The 23586-nt window shown below is 24.2% G+C and overlaps 1 protein-coding gene across 5 annotated transcripts; it reads left to right on the top strand.

Moving 5' to 3' along the window:
• The first annotated feature begins 260 nt into the window (after nt 1-260).
• LOC126899551 (uncharacterized) lies at nt 261-23540 on the top strand. Of its 5 annotated transcripts, none has more exons than XM_050674567.1 (16): nt 261-498; nt 684-827; nt 1622-1822; nt 2360-2473; nt 3177-3281; nt 3561-3707; nt 3763-3867; nt 4686-4790; nt 6572-6673; nt 9519-9665; nt 11341-11670; nt 13950-14063; nt 14164-14485; nt 17878-18047; nt 21587-22290; nt 22634-22777. In XM_050674567.1, the coding sequence occupies exons 2-16, from the start codon at nt 805-807 to the stop codon at nt 22675-22677; spliced, it is 2733 nt and encodes a 910-aa protein (XP_050530524.1). In that variant the 5' UTR covers nt 261-498; nt 684-804; the 3' UTR covers nt 22678-22777. The 5 variants fall into 5 exon arrangements, with proteins under 5 accessions (XP_050530524.1, XP_050530523.1, XP_050530527.1 ...); XM_050674566.1 differs by having other exon boundaries at nt 9516-9665; XM_050674568.1 differs by lacking the exon at nt 22634-22777 and adding an exon at nt 22839-23540 and having other exon boundaries at nt 262-498; nt 9516-9665.
• The last annotated feature ends 46 nt before the right edge of the window (nt 23541-23586 follow it).

Genomic DNA, 23586 nt, shown 5'->3' with positions numbered 1-23586 from the left:
CACTCTGTATAATAACTATACAAATAAAATTTTGATTTATTAATTTTGGCTATTATTATTTCTGGTGGATTAAGCCTCACCTCCTATGATTATCTTACATTATTTAACTTAGATTTTTGATGTATTAATACAATAATAGTTATTAATTTAATGTTAAAAGTGTTAACTGTATAAAATTAAAACTGATACAAAAAATTTAATGTTATTCTATTGATCACACTGTCTTGACAGCTGCTACATTTAACAGAAATACTATTACTGGCCCGGTAGCAATGGCGGTTAATTCGTTTGCTTATGATTAAACCGTTGACCGATGGACGTTTGTTAGACCGACAAAAAATCACTTACTATCAATATTGTTCAGGTGAAATTATTTTATAATTGTGCGTCAGATTGACATTGATAGTTGATGTGTACATAGTTTTTGTTGTATTACCCTTACTCGTGGTTTGCATTTTACATCGGATTGTTGTGTTTTCATCTTTAACTTTTGAGGACGTAAGTTTGCGATTAAGATTCTAACTTAGCTTGTATAATGACATCGTACAAGTTTATATTATGAACTTGTATCGTGCTTCTATCTGATGATGTTGGTTGGATATACTGTATTGTTCACTTTTTATTTATTGACGTTAAAATATATCCAATCTTTTTCCTGGCGTGCGCTGTTATTAATTTAACAGCGTGTCTGCCCAGTGTTTTAGTTATCATTAATCCAGACTTGTAACACTGACATTCATTGCTTTTGAAAAGTTAAGACTGATGATATTTGACTCATAAAGTTCATTGAATAACGACGTTGCTATGGTGGTCAAAAAAGAATCTGGGTAAGGGGTTCATATTTACGAACCATTTGTTATTTTTATTGTTATTTGTTTTTGTAACATCAAAGAAAATTAACTTATTAAAGTACAACTTAGCAGTAAATTATAATAATAATGGCGAGTTCTTTAATTAAATACTTTATTTATGTTTTAATATATTTTTATCTAAGGTTTTATTATTCTTGGGACATAAAATCCTTAATTGTTATCAATTATAAAGTAAGTTAGTTTGAATTTATTTTTATTTTTAAATAAGTAAATTAAATATTGTAATGTATTATGGTTTATTAGTAAGCATTAAAAAAATATGAATATTAACTTAGTGCTGTTATTGATTTAATAGTATAAAATTATTTCTCAAAGCTATTATATTGTAAGTATTTGATCAGTATTTAGTAGACAATCAAGAATGAATCTCTGGATATACAGAGACAATAATAAAAATAAGAAATTAAAAACAACTTTGGTGTTAAAAATGTTTGTTTGCCAATTTTTGATTCCTTCAGGGGTTGCACCCCTGAATTAAGATTTTTGGTTGCCTATTGCTGATCCCTGATCTATAATTCATTTATTTATAGTATTAGTACTTTATTTTGAAAATCGGTTTTTTAATCATTTTCAGGACCTTAGTTTTAATTAATTCTAAAAAAATAAGAATTGAGTAAATAATGTATAAAATGTTCAGTTAGTAATGAAAATGGTTTCTATTGTTTGTAAAACCTTATTTTCTATTTCTTATTGTTTTTCCTTTTTTTTAATTAAGTTTACAGTTTAAATTATTATACTTTTTTTTTCAGGGTATACTCTACTCAAATAGGACGTTGGTCTGATTTATTATTTTATTGGGATATTTTCAAATTTATATTCTTACTTATGCTGCGTGTAATACTTTTTTTGGTTGCCTATGCAACTCGTAAATTCAGCCAGTTCTTAGATTATTTGTCTGAACACTATAAGGTTGAAGAGCATTTGCGACTAACGAAAAAAGAAAAACAAGAGTAAGATTTTATTAGTCATCCTAATTTTCTAGTTGTTTATACATTGATAACTGACATTTATCAACTGGTATTTTGTATGATTTAAAACTATTCAATTTTAATTATTTATTAATATTAATATTTTTGAAGTCTCAATAGAAAGTTTATTTTCCGTGTAATTTTTGTGCCAAATAAAAAAAAATTAGTTAAAATGTTAATAAAATATAATTATATGTTAACCAGAAATTTTTTTTTATGACACTTATTTTGTTAATAAGTTAAGAAGAAGAATATAAGATACATAAGTAGGTAATGAATACACCATAAGAAAATTAAAAGTTTTTAATGTTTTAATAAAATATAATCATAATAAATTGTTAAACATTAAAACAAAAAAATGTTTAGAAATTAAGAAAATGCTTCTTGTAAGTTATGGATAAAACATTGAGCCTTCTATGGTATAATTTATTTTATTTATATAATTCAATGAATATTATAATTTTTTAAATTATTTTTGCTTTTATTTTAAAAATTCATTTTTTTTTTTATGTAAAACAGATTTATTGAACCTAAATTGACTATCAAAAATAAAGCATTCAAAATTAAATATAACAGTAATGACAACTCAATCTTTACCAACAAGAGAAATAATGAAGTTATTGCAAGTGCTATGTATGTAAATACATTGCAAATTTTTCATTGATTTTTCTATATTAAAATCTATTTAAATGCTGTATAACTTTTTAATTATAGTTTCAAATCAGGTATATTAAAGTTAAATGTTAAGCTGGCCCAAAAATACTCTTAATTATTTTTATTTTATTAAAATGATTTTTAATAAAATTTAAATAATTTTTTTCTTTTTTAATGAAAACTAAATTTTAATGTATAAATAATAAATTGAAATATTTACAAGTGTTGATATCATTTAATTAAAATAACATCTAGATAACCATAATTTATTTCATTTTTTATAAAAAAATTTTATGTAAATAATTATTCTTATATATTTTTATAATTTATATAAACAATATACAATATGAACAATGGGCTTCACTAGTAGCAACAATTATTTAATATTTTTCAGAGTATATATTTTTGTAATATAACGTTCAATTTGATTTTAACTAAAAAACGGTTTTGTAATTTTATAGTTAAATTTAAGAGCATGTTTTATACTCTGGTTAAAGATTATATTTAAAAGTATATGATATAAATTTATTATATATATAATCAATATTCCTTATGTTGATTCCTAAACAGTATTCTACTTCAGAAACAGTTAAAAAGTTTTAATTTTATTTTTGAATTAATTATTATATTTTGGAATACCAGGAATAATCATTGAATTAATTATTTAAATGTTTTATTGTAGATGCTCTGCAAGATCTCAAAATATAAACCAAGATTTAGATGATATAAAGAAAAATGATAATTCTCATACATTTTTTCATAGTGATCTTAATAATGCACAATCAATGTAAGCCTTTTTTCTTTTTGTACGTTTTAAATTCATGGTTCTACCATTTAAAGATGCTAAAATGTTATCCTTAAAAATATTCTACTATGTTTCATAAATTTAATTTGAGATGTTGATTACCTAGAAATTAATTTGTTATGATAATAAGTAATTTTAATAAATAATTTTTTAAGATGCCAAAAAAATTAATTTATCTTATCTAAAATGTGAATTAAAAGTGTTTTCTAATTTCATAATCTATTATAAGCTAATCACTGTTGATTTATTTAATAATTTCAGTCATGTTGTAAAAACTGGTAATCAAAGCAATGCTGAGAAAAAAGAAATTATTGACCTTTCAGTTGTTAATAATAAGATTGAAGAAAGTACAAAAAAACTTTCACATAATGAGCAAATTGCAAAAAAAATTGTTGTTTCTAATTCTAAGTAATAAATCAAATGATATAAATTAGCTTGTTGTATAATATTCATTTTTTTTTAGTAAAAAAGCTGTCTTGACGGTTCATCAAAATGATATTCAGCATAATGCTATTATATTACCAGCTATTAATGTTGATAAAAAAAATGAAGACATCTTCCTTAATGAGTAAGGGACTTGTTTAAAAAAAATAACATATAATAGATTCTATTTTAAGTTACAATTTAGATGGTGAAAAAATATCTTAATGAAATATTCTTGCATAAAAGAACTCACCACTCCCTTAATACATCACAATTTTACTTAAAACTTTTTTTCATAAAAAATAAATAAAATATGATTAATTTTAATTGCTAAGTGCACAATTTAATAGGTTTCTACACTCAATTTTCAGTTTCATTTAATTTTTTTTTTTAATTTGTAGCAATTTTTGTGTTTATTAAGATCAGTATTGTTACCCGTGTACACTCAATCTCATTGGTAGTCTATTAGTTATTATTTAATTTTAATTTTTAAGAATGTGTAGTAGTCAGTATTTTAAACTTAGTTGAGCTAAATTTAATCACTAAATTAATGACTTAGGGTATTATTTTGAAAACTGGCAAATCGTTTTATATTGGTGGGAATAAAAATGTGACATAACAATTTTTTAGATATTATTTATAATCATTATCTTCTATTAATATTAACCTGTGCGCCAGACCTTTTAAGTTGTGTTTAAGAGGCAATTTTAGTAGATATAACTGATCTATCTCTCAAAACTTTATTTTTTGCTTAACTTAGAATTATGAAAATTAGACTCATGTAAAGGAAATTTTACATGAAATTCAAAAATAAAAAACATCAATGTTGTTTTCTTAATTAATATCTCAAAATCTGTACATACGTAAAAAAACATGCAAACGTTTTAAAAATACTTTCTAACTGATGTTTTTTTTTATAATTCCTTTACTAAATTTTTTTAATAAATGTTTGTATTGTTTAAGATGTGCTGTTAAAATGAACAATCAAGAAAACATAATTAAACCAGAAAATGGCAATTTGGCTTCTGCTTGTAGTATTGAAAGCAACTTGGAACTTACATATAATAAGTAATTATTTAACTAAAAATTCTTAGAGTCTTTATGATATGTGAGTATATCAGTGGCGGCTCATGGATGCTGTTGGTGGGGGTGCGACTTTAAATATAATACCGCTAGTTATTGGTATAAAAAATTGCCAAATTAAGTATAATGAAATATACAATACACATTATTTTAAAGGTCGCAGTAGAATATAGAAATGAAAAATATAATAACAATTATACTATAATAGCAACCGATAACGACGAGCGTACACATAGTTAATTCTAAAAATAAATTACCCAATATAGTAATATACTAATATTTTACTGTATGAACGACGTTGCCAGTTGTCCAAAACCCGTACATAAGATTGTAGAGCTTAACGGTACCTGCACGCACACGATTGTTGCACCTCACAAATAGTATACGTTTCTGCATGTTGTTCGGCTGACATTTCCGGTTGTCTAAAACCTGTACATAAGATTGCAGCTTAACTGTACTTGCACGCTCATGATTAAGCGCCTCGTGTACAACATAAAATTCAAAATATTGTTTGGACGACACTGTTGGTCAATGTCAAAGATTTTATATTAATGTAGGGTATCAACCAAGATTAAGATTTTTCAATTATTACTAATAATAAATATAGTTAAAAAAAACTGAAAAATACACACTTTTAAAGCATATCAAACTAAAAAGTTAAAAATTATTAAGTACATTTGGCAAAATATACAAAAACATAAAAGAGTGACAGACAGTAAAAAAAGGGGGGGGGGCAATGATAATAACTGACTGTTGTAAACGTGGTAAATAATATTTATTTATTTTGTTGTATGAAAACTATAAAACGGTGTGTACCAACTTATTTTAATGAATTTTTCAATGATAAATTATATATTTTTCTTATTAATTTCAATGGCAATAAAATTTCAATTTTTGAAAATGAAAATTTTTTCATGACTATCTTTTAATATAAGAATTTCAGAATTCTTCTGCTCAAATAACACTTGTTTTAAGCTTAGTGCTCTATATTATGCAATGGCCTAGATCATACAAAAATATATTCAAATTCATTTCAATAGACTAGTAATGATAATTATTAAATTTTTACTGGTTGCATTGCCACCGGTATTATAAAACCAAATCAATGATGAATTTTTACTTGACTTCCAAATATTTAAATAATGTGTAAAACGCGCAAACAGTTGATCAGATAAAACATTAGAACAACAATAGTTGTTAGTCATTTTTTTTTTATCATATTGTAAAGTTAAATAGGGGTTCCCATTTAAGAGAATTGTAAATAAGGATTTTTATCACTGAAGGGATTTAATTACATATTATTGTAGAGTTTTTTTTAACCTAATATTTCTTGTTTGTACAAAAATTAAAAATTTCAATAGTTTCTGAGAAAATGAGTGTCTTACCAGATTTTGATCACTTTGTTTATTTATAAATTTAGTAACTACTCTTAGCATTTATCCATTCAAATTTTGTTTTTCAAGGAATTGATATCAAGTTATTTCATTGACTTAAGTAATTTATTAAATACAAGTATATATTAGTTTATTTTAATGTACATAAAATATTCTCTCAACCTGTATCGTAACTACTAATCTGGTTTTTGGCACTGCTCTCAATAAATGTTTGAAATTTGTATTATCTTTAAACAGACCATAGTTATAGAAAATAATTATTTGTATCAAAAAATTTGACCTGGTTAGAGAATTTTATGAAAATTAAATTTTTTAATATTAAATTTATTTAATTTTACCAAAATAAAATATTTTTTTGTTAAATTACTTTAGTTATAATGCCAATGATATAAAAGATGATAAAAGTTCAAAAACAGAAGAAAACATGGTTTTGTCTATTTCTTGTAATAATAATGATTTAACATCCAAAAATGAGTAAGTTTTTTAATTATTATAAAAAAAATTTATTACTGCAGCAATTTAACTATTTATATTGTTATCTTCATGGTATAATGTGGTGTTTCTTGATTTTTCTAAACTATTCATAAAGAAGAAAAGAATCCACAATTGTTATATAGTTAAAAATGTGAATGGTTTTTTTACCATAATAGGTATTATTGCAAGTTATTATTGTAGTATTATAGTATAATAAAAATTGATCACTTGTGGCCAATTAATTAAATAAAATTAAAACTATATTAAAAATATTATTAATTTATATACTAAAAAATATTAAACTCAAAAGCCACAAAAAATTACTGAAAAGTCGAGGATACATATTTCGGAAACAATGTTATTATTATCAACGCTAAATACACACTAGTATGTGTACATAGTATGTTTTTTTTTTGTGTCTGTTACCATTTTTTCTCAACTCTCATGTAACCAATTTCTTTCAATGTTACATCAACATTACCCTCAAAAATTAAAAGAATTTCCCTCGTTCCACGTAAATGGGTAAAAGTCCAAAAAAATTACAATTTTAAAAATCAGTAATTTTCGACATTTTTTCAATTTGTTTTTCTTAAAATTGCCATAACTTTTTTAAAAATGAACAATTTATATTTTTAGAGATATCTTAGTAATTAACTTCGATGTGTAGCTGAGAAGGTATTAATTTTACTATGACGTGTTTTTTTTTATTTTAAAATCAACTCTAAAAGATTAATAAAATAGGTTAAATATGTAATTTTCCTTATTTTTAACATATTAATAATCAAAATCAATATTAATTTAAAACATTTTTTCTTTTTTGTTCTTAATTATTTTTTTATATGTAAATACTTATTTTTTAATAATATTATTAATATTAAAACTTAGAAGTTATGGAAAAAGTTTTTTTAAAAATCGCTAATTTACGACATTTTTAAAATTTTTTTTTCTTAATACTGCCAAACTTTTTTAAAAATGACTAAATCGATATAATTTTTTTTTATAGGTACATGAGGTATTTACCTATCATTTTGTATATTTTTTTTAATAAAATTGACCCTTTAAAATGACAACTTTTTCAACTTAACTTTTGAAAGTGTTCCGGAAATATTGCCACTCTTAATTATAACTTAAAGTTTATGTAATATACTAAATTATGAAAAAAAAAAAAATTCTGGACTTTATTTTGTATTTATGATGAAACTCACACCAAAATTAATAAAAAAAAATACGATTTTTGTAAAAAATTACAATACTAATTTATTTAATATCAATTTCATACTAAATTTAATTACTATGATAAATATTTATTTATATATTACACTTATAAATCATAAAACTTGTAATTAGGATATAAATAAGGAAATAAAAGATCATGTTGCTAGAATAATCTACCAATTTCTTAAAATTAAACACTATCTACAGATTTGCATCAAAGTGTTTTTTATGATAGTAATTTTAATCACTGTCAAATTAAATCTATACTGGACCCAATTATGCCCCGTCCCCACTGTGCTGTGTTTTTTTTGTCGGGACTACCACCTCTAATATTTATATTAAACAAGGGGGACTACAGTGATGGGGTCCTTGATATTTATTAAAGTTATTAAATTTAAATGAGATAAAAACCAAGTGATTTAAAAAATTTTGTAAGGTATTTTAAAACAAAATAAAATACAAAATCGAACATTATAACATAAAAATAGCATACGGTGGTAGACATTTTCACCATGAAGAGAAAATGAAGTTTGAAATTTTTTTTTTCCATTTTAAAGTATATTACGTAATCTTTAATTTAAGATATATATTATATATAAAAGTGTCAGACCTTCCGGAACACTTTCAAAAGTAAATTTTTTGTGAAAAAGTTGTCATTTTAAATCCCCCCTGTGGGTAGGTAAAGAGTCAGATTTATAAAAAAAAATATACCAAATGATAGATAAAGACATCATATATGTATAAAAAAGAAAACTATCTAAAATTAAGTTGAAAAAGTTCTACTTTCTATGTGTAATTTTAAGTTTTGAACCCTCCTGTATAAAGGGCAATGGTCCGGTTTAAAAAAAAGTACGTCAATTGAAAAAGGGTTAGGTTGTTGCCATTTTGAAACTCCTTTGTGGACAGGTAAAGGGTCAAATTTAAAAAAAAAATATACCAAATAATAGGTAAATACCGAATGTATCTACAAAAAAAAAATAGATTTTATTCATTCATTTTTAAAAAAGTTATGACAGTTATAAGTAGAAAAAATTTGTAATTTTTTTTAGAGATTTCACCCATTTATGTGAAACGAGGAAATTTTTTTCAATTATTGAGGGTAATGTCTTCAACAAGATACAATTTGTGATCTTTTGACGTTTTATTGAAAGAAATCGGTTTAATGAGAGCTGAGAAAAAGTGGTAACAAACACAAAAAAAAAAACATCATAGTAAAATTAATACCTTCTCAGCTTCGCATCGAAACTAAAATAAGACAGGTTCTATATAATAAAAGCTTGAGAATATTCAGAAAAGATCCCTCATGTAAAAATATTATATAAGATAAATACAACTTTTTTTGTTTGGAGGGATAGTAAAACATGACATTTGAATTCATTATTGGACAGAATTCTGTTAACTTATCTTATTTAGCTTATTAATTGTTTATCATATAATAATAAATAATTATGTTATTTTCCTAATATGTTTAAAATAAATTACTTTAATGATGAATTTCGTTATTATGCTTGAAAAAAAAATTGATTACCATTTTATTTCAAGTTAACTTTTGCAATTAGATTATTAATATTTGAAAGTATCAGTATTTTGTTATATTTTTATTGTATGCTTCAATTTATATTTTTAGCAGCTCAGAGTCTCAGTGTACTGCTTTTGTAAATCCAAAACGTGAAAGAAGTTCAAAATCTCGAAGCCCTATTCATCTTATTACAAAAACTTTAATGGAAAACTTAAATGGAGAACATAACAAAAAAGTGGAATTAGAATTAAAAACAACGTAAGAATTAAACTATATTATTATTAAATTTGATTCTTATTGAATCAAATTTAACTAATATTAATGATTAATTAATGCTAAGGCAACTTAAGATGATTTTGCTCCTATACCTAATTTTGGATTATTCAATTAGGTTGGCTGGTTCAATTTATGTTAGATAGAAAATTAAGATATTACTTTGGGGTTCTTTGGAAGAGTTTTTATACATAATTAAATACATTTTTCCTAATAGAATACTGTGTGAATGGTATTTAAAAAAATATGATATTATATTAGTTTTTTTATCCAATAACATTTAGGGTTAGATACAAGACAGTAAAATGTTTACCGGTTCCAACTTGAAATTTTGTTTTTTTTTCGTCTGTTCCCACTTTTCTTAGCTCTCACTGAACCTATTTCTTTCAACGATACGTCAAAAGATCACAAATCGTATCTAGTCGAAGACATAACCCTTAAAAATTGAAAAAAATTTCCCTCGTTCCCCGTAAATGGGGAAACATTAAAAAAAATTACAAATTTTAAAATCGCTAATTTTCGAAATTTTTTCTTACTTAAAACTGCCATAACTTTCTTAAAAATGAACAAATTAATATATATATATATATTTTTAAAGATGCTTGATGTTTTTACCTATCATTTGATGTATTTTTTTTTTATAAATCTGACCCTTTACCTGCCACACAGGGGGGAATTTAAAATGAAAATTTTTTCACAAAAAATTTACTTTTTCAACTTAACTTTTGAAAGTGTTCTGGAAAGTCTGACACTTTTATATATAACTTAAATTAAAGCTAATATAATGTACTTTATTATGGAAAAAAAAAATTTCGAACTTTATTTTGTCTTCACAGTGAAAATAGCTACCGAATGCTATTTCTGTGTGAAAATTCTCGATTTTATATTTTTAACTTTTAATACTATAACTTATTGAAAAGTGTATAGATCAATACAATTTTTTTATGAGAAATAATATTTATATCCCTCTTTTATTCTTCATACTTTATCTTAATCAGGATATAAAAAACTGCTATTTTAGTTGTGCTAATACACAAGCTAAATTTATGAATTTTACTTTAAGGATGAAAAAGGTAAAAAGAAAGTATTAAAACTTATCAATTTCAATTATCGTAAATTTTGGACAATTTCTCTCATTAAAGGAAAAGAAAGAAATTTGTTCTAATAATGAGGATACTATCTTTGACAAGATATAAATTATGTTCTCTGTGACTTATTATTGAGACAAATTTGTCATTTAAAGCTGTTAAAAAGTGATGACTGACACACACAAAAAAAAAAAGACATAATAAAATTGCAATACCTTCTCACCTTTGCATAAAAGATTTTAAGATATTTGCATTAAATGTTTTAAATATATATATATTTATATAAAATTAATATATATTTATGTTAAACAAACTCTTAATCATGGTTTTTTTTGCCAAAAATTTTTACTATCAAGTAATTTTATAATTAATATTTATTCTATAACATTAATAATATTAAATAATAACTACAACTATAGCAGTTTCTATTATCAAATATTAATAATGAAATATAAATTTTGCAATTTTTATTAGGTAGTCCCTGGGCACTACAGACACTATCTGTGGATATGCATATGGTGCTCACCTATGAATGTATCAGTAATAGTTATTACAATGTTTTATTTTTCTAGAAATAATTTAAATACACACATAAATGAAGATTTAATAGCTAAATCTCCAGTCAGTTCTGAAATTGGCAATACAAGTGATAAATACTTAGTTGAAAAATTCTCTAACAATCAACAGAGCCACTTAGAAAAGTCAGACAATTTCAAAAGAGGAACAACAAATAACTCATGGTCCAAACGTTGCTGTTCGAGTAGTGGTGGTAGCCCAGAACTTACAAATGGTAAAGACACATTTTATAGAAATGTAAGAGATCATAAAGAATTAGATGTAGAAAAATTAGACAGTTATGGTGGAGGAGGTAATAGACGGCTATTTACGAAAAATGAAAGAAGGTAATATTATTATTGTTTGTATAAATATACTAGTTGTTGACTACAGTGAACACTTGATTAACCAACACTATTTTATCTGACATTCTTTTATTCTTTGTTGTTAAAATAGAAATAAAAAGTTAAAGGAACTGACCGTGTGACATACTAATTACTGTATGACTTATACTGCGAGAGTTTAAAATATGTATAACATATTAAAAGAATGGAAAAAATTCAATGTAAACAATAAATACAACTTTTGTTATGAATGTGTTAAAGCTTTCATGGATTGTCTTGTTGCTTGAAGTGCTTGAGGATATATCCATATTTGCAGTTAAGTTCTGACGTTTCGGACTCAACTACAAACATGGATATATCCTCAAGCACTTCAAGCAATAAATACAACATTAAAAAAACGAGTTTTATTGATTTTTTTTCAATTTTATCAGTTAAAGACAACTAGCCCATGAGTGAAAATTTTTATTACCATTTTTTGTATTAAATATAGCTGTAAAGTAGAAACGTAAAAATTTTAATTTATTTTTTAATGCTTCTTTTTGGTTTTATTTAAACAAAAATTATGAAATTTTATCTGAATTGTACATTATTTTTTACAAACTTTGTCCTATTGTAAACCACATGTTCCATTGTGGACTATCTTTTTTTTTTAATACAAATAAAAAAAATAATTTTAAATTAGAAGCTATTAATCATGTGTTAAAAATAAAATTACTTATATTTAAAAATGTTTTGAAATATGCCATTTTAAAAATTAAACGTTTCATTGTGCCTCCCTCTTTCTTCCCTATTGATGAATATGTAAAAAGTAGTAAAACTAAGAAGCTAGCAAAATATTAGCAATTTGACAATACTATGTATTAATGATAAGTTTTGTGGCATTTAGCTACTAGGTACAAATGATAAAAGACTTAGTGGGAATAGTTTAGTCATTGCTGACTTCATGGAAAATTAAAAATTGAAAGTACTATTTGATATAAAGCTTATTAAAGAGCAAGTTTACAATTGTGATTAAACTGGACTTAATTGGAAAGCTTTATTACAAAAAACATTAGTAACATTTTTGGAAAAAAGAAGATGAAGATGTTAATGACGAGATGAAGATTTAGTTTTTAATCATTTAACTATCCACTCTAAAGCAGTAGCTATGTTAACTAAATGCATTAAATGATAAGAGAAACAAGAAGAGACAATTTCAATGCAGATCTTTCTACTTTTATTTTACTGATCAAAAAATATGAATTTTAAAGAGACAAAAAGAAGAAGAATATTAAAATTTAAATTGTTTTATATTTAAAGTATATTTATATGAACATTTTGTATTGTGATATTTTTGATATTAATTTATCAATAATTCTGTTAATTGCCACAGATTGGGTTCCAGCGGTGTTGGTTAATTAAGTTTTCACTATATTTAAAAGTATAAAATAGTCTTTTTAATTATTTATTTAAGGGGTCACATACATAATGATATAAAAGTGTTGTGTCCAATCTAAGACGTGACACGCTAATTTGTTGGAGTGGTCGGTAGGTTGATGATAAACAAAAGTAATACTTAACTTGACAGTTTATTGCAATAAATATAATTTAATATAATTAAGGATATTACATTTAAAATTGAATAAATTAATAAGGATAGTATTTTAAATAATTATTAACACTTATAGTTTTATTATATGAAAATTCATACTAAATCGGTTCAACGAGTATTGTTGATCACATGTTTATTCGGTGTCCACTTACTAATTATTTCTTAAACTACCCCACTATGTACTAGATTATAATACGGTTTCGTAACAAAAGTATAATTGTTTATTAGATAATATTTTTAAGTTAAAATTTATTTTAAAATATTATTTATTAGATATAGATTTGAAAAATAGTGAAAACTTGTATGTTTCTTACAGTACTGAAGACTTTTTATGATAAATATTAGGATGATAATGAGAAGCTATTTTATTTTTAAAGGAAAGTTTCATCGCTCTTCGTAGTCAATTTTTTTTTTAATTAAAAAAAATAATAAAATTGGGTTCAAATATTCATCAATTTTAAAATGATTACAGTGTAAATGGGAGTAAACCTTGAATTATTTATTCAAACAGAAATAGAATCTTCAATGTTATGGTTGAAGTAGGAAAAATATACAACTAACTGTTGCCTTTAAAACTTATTTGTTAATTTGAATACTTATGTCATATGATTAATATCCTACTATAAGATTGATATAATTTTTTTTTTTTATGAATTAGCAGTTAAATAAAAAATTCATTTTTTTGTTTTAGCATACATTTTATAGATTCTAAAGAAGAAATTTGTAATGTACCAACTTGTTATGCATTGGCTCGTTTTATCACAGCAGATTTTCAAATGACTCCAGATACAACCATTGATTTTCAGTGAGTTAATAATAAATATTTTTTTTATACTTGTTTATTTATTTTATTTGATAATTATAGACAATTTTTAAAAGTTAATTAATTAATTACTATCATGTAGAACCAAGTATGGATGTACCTGGGGTGAATTATTTGACCAAAGTTTAAAGCCAGGCGATGTTGGAGTTGTTGTCAACAACAATCAATACATATTTTTCTTGATTGTTAAAAATAAAAACGATCATCAGAGAATAGAACCTGTTTTTATTGATAATGCTGTGTCAGATTTGGCTAATAAGATGAAGCAACTAAAATTAACAAAATTAGCAGTGTGTGCAATGAGTAATGGATTACAGCGATTTGTTTGGTCAGAGATGAAAAAATACTTTAACAAATACTTTTTTGGCTCAAATATTTCTATTATGGAGTGTTTTATGCCACCTGTATGTATGTTTTATTAGTGTAAAATACTAAAATAGAAATATTATATGGATTTATATAGTAATATTCTATAATTCATATGACTTAAGAACATATTCTAAATTATTAATAATGTAATATTTGGAGTATTGAATTTTTGTTTTTAAGTTTTGTATGTCTCTTAGATTTGGTAAAAAGTGTAAACTTTAAATTTCAAACTCTAGCATCACCCTCTTGACATGTAGTTTATTTGTTACCGTTTGTATGATTTTTATTACCTCTTTATTTTTATTTCGTGATAGCTATGATTACTATTAATTTGTTTAAGTTCTTTCTGGGCTGTAATGAGTTTTTGTTAAATCCACCTCCATACATCACTATAGGCTTTTACCAATGGCGTTCTCAGGGTTTCGTTTTGGGAGGAGATATACAAAGAAATTATTTTACTACCCCTTTCATAACACATTTACCATTTATTGATTTTCATCATAGGGATTCTATTTTCTATTTCCCTCCTTGAGATAAAATTATACCTAAGTATTTTACCTGTTCCTTAAAACTAATTTCTTGTTTATTAAGGGTAAGTTAACCAAGACTAACGGGTCTTGTTTTCATCTCGGTGAACATAAAAATATTTGGTTTGTTTATATTATAACAGAGAGGCCATACTTACTACTTCACTTATATTTAGTACTCTGTTTTTGCTGGTGTTAGATCTCTATTTATGAAATTTACCTATTATTACTACTAGATCAGTCATCTATTTAATGTTATAAACAGCTTTAAGTTTAATTTTATTTATTTGTGAGGCTTGAAAGGGTTAATTCTTTCTGGTAATATCAAATTTTACTTTATATTAGCGACCGGTATTGGTAGATTACTGGTTTCATAAAAAGCAGTTATCAGCTATCTTTTTTTCAGGGAATTCTATAAAGAAAAAAAGACGAGAACTGTTAACCGCTTAGTACCGGTTATTTTTTTTTGGTTATCAGTAATTAATTTTATTTTTTCATTTTTTACGCCTAATGTCATAATTGTCTTTTTTTTTCTATGCAACCCCTTAATTTTTTTTTAATGATCAAAAAAATGAGCTGTGCAAAATTTGAGACCGATCCATTGAGGTTAATCTGTGCCCCCAGGCCTATTAAGTTGAAGAGGCAAATTTCATAGAAATAACTGATATACGTCTCATAACTTTTATTTTGCTTAACTTAGAATTAAAGAAGTAAAACTAAAATAAAGGAAATTTTACAAGAAATTCAAAAATAATAACTTCAATGTTGTTTTCTTGCTAAAAAGCTCACAAAAACACTACATACAGTAAAAAATATGCAAAAGTCTTAAAATTAGAGAAAAATGTAGAGTTTAAAATTTTCTTTATTTAAATCATTCCAAATCTGCTGAAATCGCTTGAAAATTGATATGCCTTTACCAGTAGAACAACTTAAAATTGCTTCCGAGTATAGTTTCAAATATATAGCGACGGAAAGGTAAATAAAGTAATTCTTTTTCTAAAATTTGTTCCAACAAAACACAAGTACCTCCTAAATTACCACTATTTACAGCAGTTTTATCAAAAGATAACCCTTCACTGATTTATTTATGTTTCATTGGACTAAAGTTTCATATAGCTATTATAGCTATATGAAACTCAAACATTATGTTTGATTTTTAGACAAAATGTAATAATACAATACATTTTGTTAGGTTTGTAATTAATAATTTATTAACTGTCCATAAAATAATAAATCTAGTATAATTATCATACTTGGCATAAAAAATTAAATTTTTAGATTTTTTTTTTTAAACGAAAAACCGTTTTCCAAAGAATAAAATGAAAATAAATAAGAAAAAATAAACAAAATCAGTTATAATGTAATTTTAAGACTTTTACATGTTTTTTACTGTATGTAGTGTTTTTGTGAGCTATTTATCAAGAAAACAACATTGAAGTTATTATTTTTGAATTTCTTGTAAAATTTCCTTTATTTCAGTTTTACTTCCATAATTCTAAGTTAAACAAAAAAAAAGTTATGAGACGTAGATCAGTTATTGCTATGAAATTTACCTCTTCAACTTAATAGGCCTGGGGGCACGGATTAACCTCAACGGATCGGTCTCAAATTTTGCACAGCTCATTTTTTTGATCATTAAAAAAAAATTAAGGGGTTGCGTAAAAAAAAGACATTCAATTTTTGAGGGCCTCCCTAGTATATATAGAGTGATTGATTTATTATTGACCACGGAATTTTTTGATCACTAAATTAATTTTCATTCAAATCTTTAAATAATTTTAAAACTTTTAAACCAATATTTCGAAAATTATTAACATTTTTAAATGTAGATTGGAGGTAAAGTGTGGGTTATGTTATTTTATCATTATATATGCACTCTACTAGGTATATAAATAATCATAACTCCTAAATTATTATTTCAAAAGTTTTTTTATTAGAGTTCAGGATTAACATGGTTTGAACCTTAATTCATTATGAAAATATATTTAAAACACATCATATTAAACAAATAACAAAAAAAAAATGAAGTTGTAAAAATGTGTTATTAATTCAATTTAACCTTATTGAAATCAAATTAAATTTTTTTAATATTCAACCACTTCTGGTGCTGCATTAGGGTTGAAATATGGCACTCGAGGGTAGTTTTTGTTTTTTTTGTGTTAAACTCGACAACTATTACACTTAGCAAAATATAATATGAGTTTTTGTAGGAAATATTACTAAAACCAATTTTAAAGGAAAAATTTGATGAAACTTCAACCACTCATTAAAAATATTAAAATATTTAAAAAAATATATTTATGTTAAATTTTGAAAAAAATTTTTATGTTATGTTATTTTTCTCAAAATATAATGAATTTATGAAAAATATTGTTATTAACTTTTTTGTAGACAATAATAAGTTCTATAATTAATGTTCTATACATTTTAGCGCTAAGTGTAATAGTTGTTGAATTAAACACAAAAAAAGCAAAAACTACCCTCAAGTGCCATATTTCAACCCTAATGCGACACAGAAGGGGTTAAATAAAAACTTCCAAATTTTACCTGCATTACTTTTTAATAGTATTAAACTAATCTAGAAAGTACTGTCTTAAAAAAATTGAGTTTGAAAAATAAAGACCACCTTAGTATACACAGTACCTTCGCACTTGGTTTAAGTAAAAAAATAAATAAAGACGAAAGATATATTTTTGTTGAAGTAGGTCCAACTTAGTTAAGTAGGTTTAATGAATTATTAATTTAAATATTTTTGTGATATAATACAAACTTAATTTAAATTAAATTAATTTTAAATAATATTAGCCACAAGTAATAAAATTTATTACATAATTACATATACTTATAATTTAGTTCAATATACTTTATTAATTTTTAATTAAATATTTATATAATTTTAGAAAAATGAAATGAAACCATTACCTGTAGTAAATAGAACTTATACAAATCTATGGGATATGGAAAAACAGACTGATATCATTATGTTTATCAACATAGAAGAAATTTATAATGAAGATTGGAATGATCAAGTAGTAGAAAAAATTGATGCTAAATATCCATTTAAAGAAAAGTAAACTATTTATTTCTTTTTAAATAATCAGCTTTATTTAGAAATCAGTTTATGTTGTATATAAGTAACAGTTGATTCATTAACATCAGTTTAGAGTATTGTTTGTTTTGCTCTTTGCTTTCAATAGATAATTCTAATTTATTATTCTGTTAGTGGCTAGTTATATATTGTAGGGTATAGTAAAACTAAGCAAAATTAATATTTTGATTATACATGACCACTATAAAACTTCTTAATAGCTCTCTTTAAAAAATTCACAGAATCTTAGATTTAAGCTTATGTCTATCAAGTGATATTTTTTGGTATATGAAGAATAATATATTTATAATAAGCATGCCGATGTACAATAGTCTTGTATAAATTACTTTATTATTTATTACCGAGTATTATTGGAGTTTTTTTTTTTTTTGTAATCAATAAATCTAAATCTTAGAAATTTCCTGAAATTCTACGCCAACAATTTTTGCTTTGTCTAATGAATATAAATATTGCATAATAATTATAAATATTATGTAAAATAATAAATATTAAGTAAAATTCTAACTTTTTCCTAAGTGTAAAAAATAAGCAATTTTATGATTTTTATATGTTACCACCCAGTGTTGTTGTGTGAAACATAAATGAGAATAATAAAATTATGGAAAAAGAAAGCATAAACATACACACAGCATATCAGATATATATACCTATACACAGCAAACCTATTATGTTCAGATAGTTTGATAGAACTACTATTTTAATAATAGTTTTGAAAATGGATCTGAATTCAGCATTGTATGTATCAATTGAGAACTAGTCAGGCCACTTGAAATTTTCATTCCTTTAAAGTTAGTTTAAAAATATAACTGTACTTGGAGCTTAAAGAAATCAAAATTTCAAAAAATGGCCTGACCAATCCTCAATTGAAACAATACTGAATTTAAAATTCTTATTGCGTTAGTAAATCTGCCATACTAGTAGAATGAAAACGGGTTACTAATGACCAAAAGATTGTCTATATCTTAAATATACAGGTGTCCAAGCCTGTTCTAACAAATCCTACAACTTTATATCCTCGGAATATTTCTGTTTCTTTTTTTTTAAAAGCTTATTAGTTTATAGGATAGTAATAGTATAATAATATACTTAACATTTTTTAATTACAAGAAATGTTTAAAAAAAATTGAACTTTTTGTGTTAATATTATGATATTAAATGTTGGTCTAATAGTATGATTGAAAAATTACAAATTTCATCTTAAAATCATACTTAAAAACCTTTGCTATCTTAATGATGACCTTGTTGATATTTTTATATTTATAAAATTACATGTTTGTTTACGTGTCTATTATAATTTAATTTTTTTGATAATTATTTGAAAAAATTAGAATTTTTAAATTATGATTCATAACATTACTTATTTAAATATTGTCCAGATACAAAAGATATTGTTCAAAAGTAATTAAATTTTTTACTAATTGGGGACAATATGTTACAGAGTGAATTTCATTACTTGATAGGGTCAAGTGGAGTAAATGGAAATGAAATTTACATGTTTTACAACTTTTATTAGATTCATATAGTAATAATTTGTTTTAATTTTGGTTTAGATAAAAACTATTTAACTATATACAATATGTGTCTAACATTTCAATCAAATGTTAAAATAGTTGATTATTTTAAGAGAAAAGAATAATGTAAAATTGCATAAAAAATTTACATTTGCCCCATACTTCTGGGGTAAATGAAAATAACTATTTCCAACAGCAAGTGTTATATTGAACAAACATAATGGGCAAATGAAATTGTTCTGTTATAGCTATCATTATATTATTTCATATATTCGATACCTACAAATTTCCATTTGTCCCAAATAGTATATTGTGTATGGGGTAAATGAAAATTAAAGTATAGTTGATAATGTTATAAGCCTGGGGCAAATGAAAATTTGTTTGAATTACATAAATTACAATTAAATTAGTCAAATAATTAGGTAATCTTTATTATTTTAACATAATTTAGTACAGTTTAATGCTTACTTAATATTTCATAAACTTTCAAAATATATTAACAGTCTTTTGTTTTCATATAATAGTGATAATAATAATTTAACATAAAAAATAACAATGTAAAGTAAAAATTATACTAATATAATAATTAATATTATTATATTAAATTATAAACAAAATAACAAACTAACAGCATTTTTAGTTTTAAAATATATCACATAAATTAATGTATGAATAAGTAGGTAACATAGTGCCTAAACTGATTATTTTTCATCGACATTTATGTATCCAGGAAATGTGTATTCACTTTTCTGTTCTTCTTATGTTCAGTTGGTATTGGTAATATTGCAAAAATCATCTCGACTGTAATATCTGACAAGTCATTTTCAACAATATAAAAATCAGTTCCAATTTCATTATTTTTTTTTATTCCTCGGACTAAAATATCCCCATCATCTTCATCTACACGCTTAACTAAACATACATACTTAAAATGTTGTTTCTTACGGTTCCCTCCAATAAAATCTATTAAAAGAAATACTCCAGGTTTTATTTGAGACCAAATTGGTGTATTATATAAAACTTCTTCAATACTTAAATCTAATGAATTGTCATTACAATCATCTTCTGATGAATGATAAACTACATCTTCAATATTATCAATTGATTGTTCCAACACAATATTTTGTGCATCTTTAATAGCTTTCTTAGGTCTCCCAAGTTTACTAGGATATTTGATTAGCTTTTACTTTGAAGTTGCTTCCTCCAACTNTTACTTTGAGGTTGCTTCCTCCAACTATTTTAACACATTTTTATTTGTTAAAACTTCACCATACTTTGTTACTCTAAAACGAGGAACTTGGTCTTTTGTAACACAAATTGTATTGTTAGTTTTATATTGTATTAATTGAATTGAAAAAATAGATATTATATCTTTTGGGCTTATTGAGATATTATTACTTGATGTTGGAAAAATTTAGTCCATAAAAGTGTTTGACGTTAAAGGTTCTAATGAAATTTAATTTTCTACAACTGTTAATATGTTTTTTTGATATAATTACGCACTCTGAAGTTGAAAAAAAAATGATAAAGATCGCAATTTTTCAAATTATATTTGTTATTAATATTTCCATTTACCCCAATTGATTTTTATTTTATATTTTACAAAAAAAATATAATTCCATAAAAAAGTGATATTAAACTAGTTTTAGGGCCGTATAGTAAATAAGTAAATATGAAATGACAATTTAGTTCAAACTGTACTGTTCTACTTATATTTTTGATGAAGATGCCCTTCTCAAAAGCCGTTGAGCAGAAAATATAATCTAAAATAATCATAAACACTTTTTCGAGTGATGCTAATTTGTACATATCCTCATATTTTCCATATTTTTATCATTGCACACTATTATACCTTATGTGTACTGTGGTTACAATGATATCGAATTCTATAATCACTAATAATTTATTTTAAATAATATTTTTTTCCTTTTGCCCCAATTTCCATTTACGCCACTTGACCCTACTAATTTTGATATTTTTTTGTTTCAGACTTTTGAATGATATAAATATTAAACCAATGGCATCTGGTGATGTATTGATGTATAAAATCAATGGAGAAGTATTACTTTGTATATTTGTTAATTCTTTTGGTCAACACAAAGATCGTTATAAGTGTTTAGAAAAATCATTCAACAAAATAAAATCAATGTTGAATGGCTATAGATTCTTCGGTATTCAACAAAATTTAAAGGTATCTGATAGTGAATCTGAAGATATATGGCGAAAAGTATTTCTGCTACGTTCTGTTTTTACTAAACAAAGTGGTGAAATTTGGATGTGCGGTGATACTAATGCTCATAAATTAATGCAATATGAAGAATATAAAAAAACTGTTAATGACGCCATGAATGACTCATCAACCAGTAAATCTACCAGTAATGGATATAATTCACCTAAGTTTGGAAATTTCAGAAGTCCATCACGTTTTGATGGCAAGAGAAGTGGTGAACTAATCAGTACACCTAGATCAGAAAGTTTATCTCGCTTTGAAAACAGAAGAAAAGGTGGAAATGATGTATCTAGATTTGATAGTGCAAACTTAGTACGTCGCAGTAATAGTCAATCATCAATGATTTCTAAATTTAATAAAGCTAACAATAAACTATCAGCCTCTAATAACAATACAATTGGCATGACCTTAAACAACAAGAACTTGAACAACAGTTATAGCATGAGCAGCAATGACTACTTGGGTAATTTAAAATCTAAAGTATATTAATGTATTTTTTTACATACAAGTGTGTATTTATATATATCTTTTGTATGTTTTTTCTTAACTCTTGTCTATATGTTTATATGAATCAATATTTAATTTGCTACAAAACTATTGTAAGAATAAGGTAATTTAGGCTGATGTTCCAATTGCCAAGGTGATCTAAACTTCGCCTTAGTATTATGTATGAATAAGACAAATAAGGTTGGTTTTGAGCGTCTTTATATGATTTCAGCTCTGCTTCAATGTTCAAAAATTCTAGATTCATCTTGTATCTGTATTTTATTCCATAATTGTTTTTTACATCCTATTTTCTTTTCTAGTCAAAAAATTAACAAAGCAGAAGAAGCGAGCAAATAAATATTAAAGTAACTTGTGGAAAGTGTGTAATATACTAACATTTATCCTATTATCTTTTGTCTTATATTCCATTTTCCATATTACTCCTTGTAAGTTTATTTAATGTTTAATTTTATTTAATATGGATACACACATTTTTTATTTAATATAAAATACTTTTACTTTCAGAAAATTGGGAATAGTAAAAAAAAATCTGACAGATACAAAAAAATTATTGTTATTTTCTTTTTTTTTTAAATTTAAAATATTATGAAAAACTTATGGTTAATTGTTATGCATAACATCTTAATTTTACTATTGTTTTTGGTTGTTAAACAAAGCTATTGATAATTATTTACTATATATAGTTTCAAAGTATATTTTATTACTTGACAACCTGTACTTCTTAATCATAATTAAAAAAAATTGTATTCTTTTATTAGATGTCATTAGCAAGTAGCAATGATTTTTTGTTAAGTTGTGTTATTACTAATATATTTTTACACTAATATAAAAATCTAAGTGATTTGTGTGAGGTACAAATTTTAATCAAATTAGTATTAACTAGTAAAATAATGTTAATGATTTTTATAAAAATTAAGATAATTTTAAATAAAGAATTATAAATCACTGCTTATTTATCATATTATACAAGAAAAATTTTAAGTGATTATTTATTTAAATGTTTTTGGAATTTAATTAAAAAAGAAAGTGTGGTAATGAGTAATCTATAAAATGTTTAATTTTACTATTGTTTAATATTTGTATCAATTAAGATGTTTTTAATGTTGTAAAGTACTATTTTTGTTGACAAATTCAGATAAAATTTTCAATTAATATAAAACATGTATTTTTAATTTCATAAAATAAAAAATATATATTTATACTAGATTTCGCCTAGCTGGGACTCCGCCTCAGAACTGGGGTCCTAAGATCT

Source organism: Daktulosphaira vitifoliae, unplaced genomic scaffold, assembly GCF_025091365.1.
Source record: "Daktulosphaira vitifoliae isolate Bord-2020 unplaced genomic scaffold, ASM2509136v1 Scaffold_2, whole genome shotgun sequence".
In the NCBI taxonomy this organism is placed as follows: Eukaryota; Metazoa; Arthropoda; class Insecta; order Hemiptera; family Phylloxeridae; genus Daktulosphaira; species Daktulosphaira vitifoliae.
The sequence above is the reverse complement of the archived record's forward strand: the minus strand, read 5'-3'. Positions and strand labels throughout refer to the sequence as shown.

Bases quoted from the DNA above. Each gene is read 5' to 3' on its own strand.
- LOC126899551 (XM_050674566.1), top strand. From the start codon at position 805: ATGGTGGTCAAAAAAGAATCTGG. The intron at 14,064-14,163 runs GTGAGTTAATAA...ACTATCATGTAG, and splicing joins GATACAACCATTGATTTTCA to AACCAAGTATGGATGTACCT. The intron at 14,486-17,877 runs GTATGTATGTTT...ATATAATTTTAG, and splicing joins TGGAGTGTTTTATGCCACCT to AAAAATGAAATGAAACCATT.